The 12,463-nt window shown below is 39.1% G+C and overlaps 1 protein-coding gene across 2 annotated transcripts in view; it reads right to left on the reverse strand.

The window, feature by feature from the left end:
- Positions 1-12,463, reverse strand: part of RNMT (RNA guanine-7 methyltransferase) — a 57,954-nt gene that overhangs the window by 17,921 nt on the left and 27,570 nt on the right. Inside the window, exon 11 of one of the 2 annotated variants that reach the window (XM_012746203.3) lies at positions 7,030-8,021. The exons of the other annotated variant lie outside the window; for it this stretch is intronic. Coding sequence (XP_012601657.1) covers positions 7,984-8,021 — 38 coding nt within the window. The 3' untranslated portion in view covers positions 7,030-7,983. Of the gene's footprint in view, positions 1-7,029; positions 8,022-12,463 lie in introns of those variants that run through there. 2 annotated transcript variants of the gene reach the window in all.

Raw genomic sequence — 12,463 nt, forward strand, 5'->3', positions numbered from 1 at the left:
AAGATGAAAAGTTCTTTGGAGGGAAAAATGAGTTACAAGTCACACTATGCCATTTCTGCATAATTCTTTTTGCTCTACAATTCTTTTTTGCAGGCTTATTACTTGTTGATGCCTAACCTTTATGCTGACTGGCCAACTGCTCTTTACTAACCACTCACCAAGTGTTTGCATTTACAAAGCTAAATTAACAAAGGATAAAAAAGGACATACTGTATGCTGATAAGGGCAGTGGGAAATCTACCTCTGTTGTTCCATAAATTAATATTGCTATATTAGAGACAGAAATGACCTCAGGAGTTCTGCAGGGCTTTGCCCTGAAGGAATATGTGAATGTGTTAGTTCTAATATCAAAAGCTGCCTTGCCTCAGGAGGGGATCTCAAAGGTCAGTGGCAGATGCTTGCCAAGTGACACTGCAGTCTCAAACCTGTAAGCAGGTTTGCATGGATCCAAGGGATGAGAGCTGATCAAAGAGTGCCTGTCCAAGAGACAGACATCTGTGGCTAAAAGCAATTAGCCCCAGGGACAGTTCCTGCTTGACTCCTGACTACCTGTCTCCATTCACAATAATTAGATAAAGAAATATGGAACCACTATATCTGTTTAACCCTTCTGCTAAGTGATAGCTTTATCTTAGGACTTAAAAGTTGGTCTTTGAAAAATTTTGTAACCATTTGCTCATGTAAACAGAGTTAATTAAAGGGATCTATAGAAGTCTTTTAACCTAAAACTACCTGTTATGTAAACCTGTTACCCCTGGTAACCAATCTCAGTACCTATAAATACCCATATAAAACTTTACTCTGGGCTTCACAGTTCACAGAAATACTGTGGGGTCTCCCAAGCTCCCCCTTTGTAAATCTGTATCTATAAAACTGTACCTTCATCTCTGTGTATTCTTTAATTTCTGTATTATATTATTTTCTATTATTTCCTTATCTTTTTGGAAGACCCCTGCCTAAGGGACCCAACTTTTTGCTGGAAGTGTAGTTAACTCCCCTCATACCTCTAAATTTGAGAAGCCATGGTTGGTGAAGGGAAAGTGTGGCTAAATTTCCTATGTATGTATGGATCTGTGTCTTAAGAGGCTGCTTGAGTCTTGCTCATTAATATGTTGATAGGAAGCTCCTTAGGAATGTCTCAATTAAGTGGTCACATTTAAGGGGAGAATAGGAATAAATTACTCTTATTTGTTTAGCAAAAATTGCAGAGGCAGGTTAATAATGGGTGTATGTGTTGGGATGGAGGAATGTACCAAGACTGCCTGCCCTGTCTACAAGCTGACTCTAAAGTTCATGAAGAAATTCAGAGAGCTAAGAATAGGAACAGATATGAAGAAGGCCTTACATCCAATATCAAGATCCATTATATATTTAGGGTGGTATTGGTGTAAGAATAAACAAGCTGATCAGTGAACAGAATAGAGTCAAAAAACAGATTCATACATATATTGTGAACTAAAATAAAATTTTAAGCCTTACCCCCCCCCCCCCACCATGGGCTGACTGAAGGAATGGACCACCTGTGGCCAAAGGAATATATATCCTAAAGCTAAATTGCCTCCTAGGAGGAGGGAGGTCAGACAAGCCTCATCATGCCCTCCTCCCTTCTTGGGGACATCCTTTTGTAACCCATTAACAGGCCTAAGGGTATGCATGGCAAACCTGCAGGTCCTCAATTTACACAACAAATCTATGTCCAGTGGTTTATCTCTGATAACAGCTCCTTATGTTAAAATATTCCAAGCCTTTAGACAAAGCTTTATGTCTTTAACCAATTACAAGCCAAAGAATCTTTAAACCCACCTATAACCTGTAAGCCCCACCCCCTTCAAGATGTCCCACCTTTTTGGGCCAAACCAATGTATGCCTCCCACATATTGATTTATGACTTTACGTGTAATGGTCTCCCTAAAATGTATAAAATCAAACTGTAATCCAGCCACAAGTCCACTTACTCAAGGCCTCTTGGGAGTGGCTCTGGGTCATGGTCTTCAAATTTGGCTCAGAATAAATTTCTTTAAAATTATTTTACAGAGTTTGGCTTTTTTCCATTGACAATATGATCACCTGACAAAGGTAAAACTGATCATATAACAAACATAAAACTGGTTTAGCAAGGAAGACATGGGTTTTCTCAATAAATGGTGATGGGAGAGCTGGAAATCCATAAGGAAAAACTTTTACCTTAAACTTTACCTCTTATTATTAACAAAAATCAATTCAGTAAGGTTTCAATCTTAAATGTGAAAGATAAAAATTTTTTTGAAGAAAGCATAGAACACTTCATGACCTTGGAATAAACATTAAGCAAAATATGCTTACTATAAAGGAGAACATCAGTAAATTGTACTACATCAAGAGGTTTTTCATCAAATATAGCTCACAGTACATTCAACAAAGGACTTGTACCAGAATAGAAGGATACACACATATGTGTGTATATATCTTTTTTTTTTTTTTTTGAGACAAGAGTCTTGCTCTGTCACCCAGGCTAGAGTGCAGTGGCATCATCATAGCGCACTGTAACCACAAATGTCTGGTCTCAAGAGATACTCCTGCCTCAACCTTCCGAGTAGCTGGGACTAAAGGCGTGAGCCACCAGGCCCAGATAATTTTTTATATTTTTAACAGAGATGCGGTCTCACTTTTAATCAGGATGGTCTCAAACTCCTGACCTCAAGTGATCCTCCTGTCTTGGCCTTCCAGAGTGGTAGGATTACAGGCATGAGCCACCACATCCAGCCTATTTTTAAAAACTAACATGTCAGTATAAAAAAGATAAGTCAACTCCTTCAAAAATTGGCAAGAACTTCAACAGCTATTTCACACAGGGACAAACTCAAAGGCCAATAAGCACAGGAAAAGTGCTCAATCTCATTAACAATTGGTGAAGTGAAAACTAAGGCCACAAGACACTACATGCTCATTACATACCCACCAGAATAAAAGGGACAAGTGGACTTTGGAAAGTTGTCAGTATTTATTAAAGCTGAACATGATGTACTATGACCTTGCAATTCCATTCTTAGTCCATTTAGTGTTGCTATAAAAGAATACCTGAAGCCTGGGTGATTTATAAGAAGAGGTTTACCTGACTCACAGCCTGCTTTCTGGTGAGGACCTCAGGCTGCTTCCATTTATGGTGGAAGTGGAAGGGGAGCTGGCATGTGCAGAGATCACACAGCTGAGGGGGGGCAGCACCAGGTTCTTTTTAATCAGATCTCACAGGAACTAAGCCAGCAAGAAGGCAGGCACTCATACCCTCAATTCTGGGGGGCATTAATCTATCCATAAGGTATCTACCCCCATGACCCTAACACCTTCCATTAGGCCCTACCACCAATACTGGGGATCAAATTTTAATACAAGATTTAGAGAGGACAAACATCCAAACTACCAGTATAGCCCAAACTACAGCCCAATCCTAAACAGAAATTTGTACCCATATACACCCAAATTGATGTACTAGAATATATGGAGCAGTACTAACAGTTCCTAAATGGGAAATGAACCAAACGTCTATTGGATAAATAGTATGTGGTTTATTCACACAATGGAATACTATACAACCATGGAAAGGAAGGACCATGTACAAATACATGCGACAAAAGTCTCACAAACAATATTGAGGGAAATAAGCCAGGTACAAAGAATGCATGTTTATTTCCATTCATGTAACATCCAAACCCAGACAGAACTCCTCTATGCTCTTAGAATTCAGGATAGTGGTTACCCTTGGAGAGGTAGTAACTGAAAGGGAACCGGATAGGAGCTTCTGAGGTGCTGATTGTATGCAGGTGACCCATTTTGGAAAAATAACTGACACTGTTTGTATGGATGTTACACTTAAATAAAATGTTAAACAAAACAATTTGCCTCTGGATACTTGGACTGAAGAAATGTTTCTTTCTTGGCCTCTCCCCTTGCCCACACTCTCACACTCTTAACTGCCACTTCCAATGGTGAGAGTAGGAAGAGAACCACTCTCCCTTGCAGACTAAACTAGATTTGCTACAGGACTAGCTGCTAAAGGAGCAGGGCTACCAAACTATGAAAACCAAGTCTATTTTTGCTTCCTGCCAGTATGCTCAAGTCTCTCCTGCTTTCTCTACCCTCTCTCAACAAAACTTCTTACTCAGCAATAAATGCTCCTCTCGGCAAACATTTAAGTAAGTGTAACAAAGTTCTGAATCAAAACAGTAGAGCTCTAATAGTTAACATCTGGAGTTGCAGGCAGTGGATAGGCAAGGCTGGGCCTGATACCCTTGGAGATACTGAACATGCTACTGGAGGACATGCCTAACTTGGGGTGGGGCGTTAAAATCCTGGCCCTATCCTGAGCACATCTATAGCCTCTCTATGCCTTGGTTTCCTCATCATTAAAATGTGGATAATGGTGCTTACCTCATGGAGCTGTTACAAGGATCAAAATGAGTTAACCACGTGTAAAACATTTAGAATAGTGATTACTATAAGGTAGGAGCTTAATAAATGTTAAGTATATAATAAAGTAAGTTCAGCAGTCATTACATTGGTTGCCTTCAAAGATTCAGGAATGTTTGTTTTGTCAAAGGGCACAAAATTAAAAAACTTACCAGGTATGGCAGTATTTGATATACTAGCAACTAGGGAGGTTGTAACATTATAAACTTATACCTCCTATTTGACCACTAAACATCACAGGTATTTTGGTACAACTTCTATTACTGGGCCTTGGTCCCTGGATCTGGCCTCTACAAACCTAGAGACCTTTGCAGTGACTAGCTCAAGATAACCCAAACATACAAAGCCTGAGAAAATAATGTTCAGTAGCTAATGTTTCACTCTGTAGGCAGACCTATATAAGAAGCCAAATCTTCATCAGGATATTTAAATATTTATCAAAATAACTTAATGGCAATAAGCTATGTGAGGCTGAAGAATAAATTCTTAAAGAGCTAATGGGTCTGAAAACCTGGACATTTCATGGCTAACAATGCTTTTTCTGCTTTTCTACTGTTGACCAATAGCACACCCTGCCTCAAAGCCTGTCCCACTTTGTATGCTTCTGCTCTGATCCTATGTGAACATGTGAAGTCAAACAGCAATCCTATTTCCTCAACTCCCAAGTGTAGGTGGGGGAAGCAGACTAGGAAATCCACTGTACCCATCAGTCTTTCCACAGATGCATTAACATAAGTGAGGGTCTCTACCCAGTAATTTTTCTCACTGCAGGCAAACTTCTTTGGGGAGTTACACCATACCCAGAGTGCATGGTGGGTGCAGGAGGGCCCTGCCTGACAGTGCGGTGCGCAAGTTACTCTCTGGCAGGCTTATGAATCTCTCTGCAGGTTAGCCCCAGATATAGCAGCAAACGGCCAGCTTCTCTTCCTGAACCCTGTGGCTACTAGTGCCACTCCTTGAGTATATTCTAGGCCCAAAGAATTCAATGTTAGCATTCCTGGTTATAGCAAAATCCAGCCATGTTCCCAGGCCAATCATCCCAATCTCCAGTTCTTCAATTCCCACAAATGGCTGATTTGATCTTCATTTCTAATTCACTCTTGGATGATAAATCTGCGTGGCAGCATTGGGAGTGCCCTGTGGCCACTTCCAGGAACCACCTACTTCACTGAGCTTGGTATAACAGGCACTCTTCCTGGCCTCCCAGTGGAAAGCCATGCCCCTTGAGTAACAGTTACCAATTTTTTAAATGGAAAACCAAACAGTCAGAATGTGGAATGTTTAGGGGGAGAGAACTACCAGCCTTCACCTTGTTGATGGGAGAGAGTGGGCAGGGGCTAGCTTTTCCAGTCCTTTCCTTGACTCTTCTTGAGCCACTGACCAGATAATTGCAGCAAGGAAGAACAGATAAGGCAACCAGCGAACAAAGCTCAAGGAAAAAGGTGGCTGCCTGAGCTCAGTGCCCTGTAGGCTCCGCATGAGCCTCTCCCACACCTAGAACAGCTGGCTCAGTTCCCAGAGCCCCTGTGCAGATCCAGTCTGGCTCCCTGTTCCTTTCTAGTCACTAAAGGCCCTAGGAACTCCACCTTTCTGTTCTCTCTGCTTTGTATTACCACCAGTTACTCCATCCTTTGGGAGATTCTTCTCTTCCCAAAATTACCCATGTAATGTAATATATATATATCAAAATAACTTAATGGCAATAAGCTATGTGAGGCTGAAGAATAAATTCCTAAAGAGCTAATGGGTCTGAAAATTTGGACATTTCATGGCTAACAATGCTTTTTCTGCTTTTCTACTGTTGACCAATATCACACCCTGCCTCAAAGCCTGTCCCACTTTGTATGCTGAAAGAGCATACAAAGGGCTGAAAGAGGCTACAAATACAAGCATTACTATTACTGTTTAACTAAGAGCATTAAATGAGAACAACAGGAAATAATGATGAAGCTTTCTGTACCTACCAAACTATCAAAATACTTCTGGCCCTTCCCTAGAACTAAAATGAACCCAAATATGTAAAAGAGCTCCTCTCCCCTTCTCCACCTCTCCTGCACCATTACCCAGCCTTTCCTAGCTAATAGCAACCACCAGGGTCAGATGTATTATTATTTATTTCCCATATGACTTAAGGTAAATCATTACTACAGCAAAAAAAAAAAAAAAAAAGACTTAATTTTTATAAATTGGTAATAGTTTGGAGATTGACAGATTGTAAAAGGAACAGAAATGAAGAAACCCGTGTTTTCTTGCTAAAAAGCCTGCTACTCTTAACACCATGAACAATCAACAGATATAAACTAATTAAGAGACTATGTTTTTAAAACAAGTACTATGAATAACCACAGAAAGTAATGTTATTATAAACCATGCTTTAAATACATGATCTTTAAAAGAATATGCAATTGCTCTGCCTTGCTCTTTAAGTATTTTACAACATCTAAAAACTGGCAAGTTTAGTAAAGACAATAGTCGACATAGGCATAAGTTTTGGAAGAGTATTACACCATTGATAGTTTTAATGACAATCATAATAGTTCTGAAATGGCAAATAAAAATTCTGAACCGTGATTAGACAATGGCACCTACTGTACAAAGTTCTGATGTTGTCACAGAGGAACAGGTATTGCTTATTTTGGGGCTGAAGTGGGTACACAGCATTAGTCAGTGAGAATTAATCTGAAATCTATTTGCTCTCTTTACAGCCCTAAACTTCTACTACAGTTCCATTTATAAGTTTGAAAAAAATGTGCAACAGGTTTACATGAGAGGGATTTTCACCAAATCTTGAGCAAAATAACCATGGCATCATTCAATGAAGAAAGGTAAATTTGTCTAATTTCAATCTTGATAACTGGAAAAATTGCTATGGTAGGAAATTCTTAAAAGAATTCCAAAATAATTCTATGCTGCCATATAAAATGTTCTAATGAGCTCCAGATTGCAGCATATTAGCAAATAAAGTAGTTATTTATTTTGAAATGCAATAAATCGCTAAAAATCTAGTTAAGTAGCCTTTATGACCATCTAAATTGAGTTTTAAACTTATAACTTTAGTAATACATATACACTTACATTCAATTGTACAGAATGCAACACATTTAGTCTTAAAAAACAATATATAACAAAAAACTACAGAAATTGAGCACATGATGGAAATGCTCTGACCAATCCTACAACTGCAATGAATTTAACACTGTTAACACACATTGAACAAATCAGAGCACTGTGGAAAGGAGTTCAGTTGCTTTTACAAGTCATATTATAATTTTTAAGAGCTAAGAGACTAGGGGCAAATGGAATTCTTAGAACATTACTTAAAAATAGATTTTAAAGACAAAGATCCCAACTCCTTCTTATATACATACACCAAAGTTCATCTGTCACAGACAGCAAATGTTGAATTTACACACTGGAGTTTCTGGCAGCATCCTGTACATTTAGAATTAAAATAAACAGAGCTGTCAAATGTATCTGAGATGGATTGTTCAAATCTGTGCAGGACAGAGCACAGTTCCTCTGCAACTACTGCCTACATGCTCACTGCTGCTTCTCAAAGGCAAAAACCAAGTAAATACCTAAAAAGGAAATAAATAAAAGTTAGAGTTTAGTTTCCCATATTGGCAGGATAAACAAACAACAATTTCAATCCTGTTCATAATTTAGTGAAAATTCTTTAGCTCTCAAGTAGCATTTGAAGAGAAAAAATCCCACTAATTCTAAGAGTTACTCTACTGTTTGAGTCATTTTTAGGCAGATATGGGATGATCTGTGTGTACTTGAAAAAATATCTATCTGCAGTAATACTCAATGACACCACAGCCATGGGAAAACCAATTCAAAAGTTCTGAAAAACCTCTAAAAACAGTTGGAGGTAAGAAATATTAAAAGTTATTAAAAAAAAACAAACTAAAACTGTCTTATGACTCAAATCTTTTTACCTGCAATGAGGTATGTAGGTAGGTAGAATTATCAGACTACAATGAGTACTACTGGCAGTGGTACTCTCAGTTTTCTATTCAGAAAAAATAAGGAACATATAGAACATAAAACTAGTAAGAAATAAGGAACATATGTAACATGACACACTAAAATTCATCCAACTTTTATGTTGTAGGGCCTGGTAAAGAGAGAGCAAGCCAGGAGCCATCAATACCATGAGATATCATTTATTTGGCCCCAACAGTAATATTTCTGCATGTATCTGGTCCCAAGAGTAATCTCCCTTAAATAAGATTTCCTGCTGTGACTCAAAAGACAGCTAAATGAATATAGGATTCCCTGTTCTGACTCACTGAAATTCAAACCTACTAAAGGCATACCTTGTTTTATGGTGCTTTGCAAATAATGTGTTTTTTACAAATTGAAGGTTTGTGGCAACCCTGCTTCAAACAAATCTGTTCACGCCATTTTTTCCAACAACATGTGCTCACTTCGTCTCTGTAATACACTTTGGTAATTCTTACAATATTTCTAACTTTTTTATTATTATTGTTATCTCTTATGGTGATCTGTGATCAGAGATCTTTGACATTACTATTGTAATTGTTTTGGGGTGCCATGAACCACTCCCATTTAAGACCGCAAACTTAATGGATAGCTGTCGTGTATGTTCTGACTGTTCCACCAATCAGCCGTTCCCCGTCTCTCTCTCCTCATGCCTCCCTAGTCTGTGAGAAACAACAATATTGATATTAGTCCAATTAATAACCCTACAATGGTCTCTAAGTGTTCAAGTGAAAGGAAGAGTAGCAATCTCTCACTTTAAATCAAAAGCTAGAAATCATTAAGCTTAGTGAGGAAGGCATGTCAAAAGCCCAGACAGGCCAAAAACTAGGTCTCTTGTACCAGTTAGAAAAGTAGTAAATGCAAAGGAGTTCTTGAAGGAAATTAAAAATGCTACTTCAGTGAACATACAAATGATAGGAAAGCAAAATCACCTTATTGTTAGTATGGAGAAAATTTCAGTGGTCTAGATAGAAGATCAAACCAGCCACAACATTCCCTTAAACCAAAGCCTAATCCAAAGCAAGACTCTAACTCTCTTTAACTCTATGAAGGATGAGAGAAGTGAGAATGCTGCAGAAGGAAAGCTAGAAGCCAGCAGAGACTGGTTCATGGATTTAAGGAAAGAAGCTGTCTCTATAACATAAAAAATAGAGCAAGGTGAAGCAAGGAAGTATGGATATAGAAGCTGCAGGCAAATTACCCAGAAAATGTAACTAAGACAATTGAGGAAACTGGCTACACTAAACAACTGATTTTCACTGTAGACAAAACAGGCTTCTATTGGAAGAAGATGCCATCTAAAACTTTCCCAGAGAGAAGTCAACACCTGGCTTCAAAGCTTCAAAGGAGAGGCTGACTTTGCTGTTAAGGACTATAATGCAGCTGGTGACTTTAAGTTGAAGCCAGTGCTCATTTACCATTTTGAAAATTCCTCAGTCCTTAAGCATGACACTCTACCTGTGGAAGGGAAATGGAAGAACAAAGCCTAGATGATAGCACATCTGTTTGGAAGAAACTGATTCTGACTCTCGTGAATGACTTTGAGGGGTTCAAGACTTTAGTAGAGGAAGTAACTGCAGATGTGGCAGAAACAGCAAGAGAATTAGAATTAAAAGTGGAGCCTGCAGATGTGACTGAATTGCTGCAATCTCATAAAACTTGAATGGATAAAAAGTTGCTTTTTATAGATGAGCAAAGAAAGTGGTTTCTTGAGATGGAATCTATTCCTGGTGAACATGCTATGAACTTTGCTGAAACGACCGCAAAGGATTTAGAGTATTAAACGTGGGTGACAAAAGCAGCAGCAGGGTTTGAGAGGATTGACTTCAATTCTGAAGGAAGTTCTACTGTGGGTAAAATGCTATCAAACAGCATGGTATGCTACCGAGAAATCTTTCATGAAAGGAAGAGTCAATAGATGCAGCAAACTTACTTTAAGAAATTGGGCAGGGTGTGTCAGTGCTCAGTCCTATAATCCTAGTACTGCGGGAGGATTGCTTGAGGTCAGAAGTTCAAGACCAACCTGAGCAACAGCGAGACCCTGACATAGCAAGATCACGTCTCTACAAAAAATTTAAAAAATCTCTACAGGCATGGTGCACACCCATAGTCCCAGCTACTCAGGAGGGTGAAGCAGAAGAATCACTTGAGCCCAGGAGTTTGAGGTTGCTGTGAGCTGTGATGATGCCACTGCATTCTAGCAGAGGCAACAGAGTGAGACTCTGTCTCAAAGAAAAAAAAAATTGCCAAAGCCATCTCAACCTTCAGCAACTGCCACCCTGATCAGTCAGCAACCATCAATATTGAGGAAAGACCCTCCACAAGCAAAAACATCAGGACTTGCTGAAGGTTCAGATGATTGTTGGCATTTTTTAGCAATAACATATTTTTAAATTAAGAAATGTACATTGTTTATTCAGACATAATGCTATTGTACACTTACAGTATAAACATGAATTTTATATGCACCAGGAAATAAAAACAATTCATGTGACTCACTTCATTATGGTATTTGCTTTATTGCAGTGGTCTGCAATCCCAATGGTCTGGGAACCAAACCCATAATATCTCCAAGGTATGCCATCTTCTAATAAGATACCAACAGATTTTATGGTAAGAAAATACTTGAGAAGGTGACAAATCCTGAAAACACCACAAGGATGTTCAACGCATGCACTAGAACAGCTGACAGTGAGTCAAGATAAAGGCCATGTAAATTGGAGACGGTGCTCCTTAAGTTGACTTTGAACAGAGGGCAGATGACTGAAGGCATACTGCATCAGAGTCTCCCCAGACTATAGCTTCTTGCCCTTCCTACTTAACCTGTACAGGATACCACACCAGTTTTTCCAAAATACTACCTTGGCCATGCTACTCTCCTGCTCTATATTTACTAGTTTTTGATTTCTTTCAGTTGAAATGCAGTGTGGCTAGTGGTACAGTGACAGAAGGACAGAAAATAGGCAGAGTGATTAACCCTGCAGCTCCTGCCAGCAGATAAGGAAGCAAAGCAGTCTACAGCACTCACAGTATGCCAACAGACTCACAACTGGCCAGCATCACTTACCTTGTCCCCCACTTAAGTGATCTTTCTGCAGTTCAACCCTGCCAAATCCCACCCCCTACACACCCACACCCTTCAGTTCAGTCCTGTCCGTCCTCATTTAGGGTCATTTAAAACCACTAAAATGCTGGAGTCTGATTTTGAATTCACAATTAGTACCTTTCCCTTTCTAACTCAAAACTTCTGAAAGTCCCACTCATTATATAAAACGCCTTCTATGCAGGCATTTCAATTGGGATTTAAAAGAACAAATCTTGAACTACTTCCTTTCCAAAAGCCAATCAGTGGCAATTTTCTACTTTCCTTTCTCATTTAAAGCATCTTCTAGAGGAGGAGCTGGCTATGGCAATAAGAGCTTAATGATCAGGCCAGAAGTCTACAACATAACTTTCCTAGACTGATTAGACTTCTAATGCCAGGCAAGACACTTCTCGGTCCACAAAGCCCTCCAGCTTAGAACAGTATAATTTATCTAAGAGCCACCTGATCCTGGAATGCTAGATGCTGGCTGCAATCTGGCTACTGCTCTTTTACCACTTTTCACAGGTCCAACCTGTCTACGGCCATCTAATGCTTCATGTGTTATCTAATTCTTTAATTGTATATTATGAATCGAAGTCCACGCTTAATATAAACATGAGGTTCTAAGCTACAGCTAGTACCACCATCATGCCCTTGACCAAAACTCACACCATACTATGGGACTGACAGGATAACTAAGATACGTGGCCAGTCTCTACTACAGGGAAAAAGTAATAAAATATATACATTTGTGCTCAAATCCCCAGTCAAGGGCAATCATGTCTGTAATACATCCTCCAAATCACTTTCTAGTAATGCTCTTAATATTCAGAGACAGGCTCAAAATATTGGCCCTATTTGTCATCTTTCCTTTTCCTATCTATCCAATTCAGCAGGTCTTATGAAATTGTCCCTTCACAAGAACTC

The sequence above is a fragment of the Microcebus murinus genome, chromosome 17, assembly GCF_040939455.1.
Source record: "Microcebus murinus isolate Inina chromosome 17, M.murinus_Inina_mat1.0, whole genome shotgun sequence".
NCBI classification, from domain to species: Eukaryota; Metazoa; Chordata; class Mammalia; order Primates; family Cheirogaleidae; genus Microcebus; species Microcebus murinus.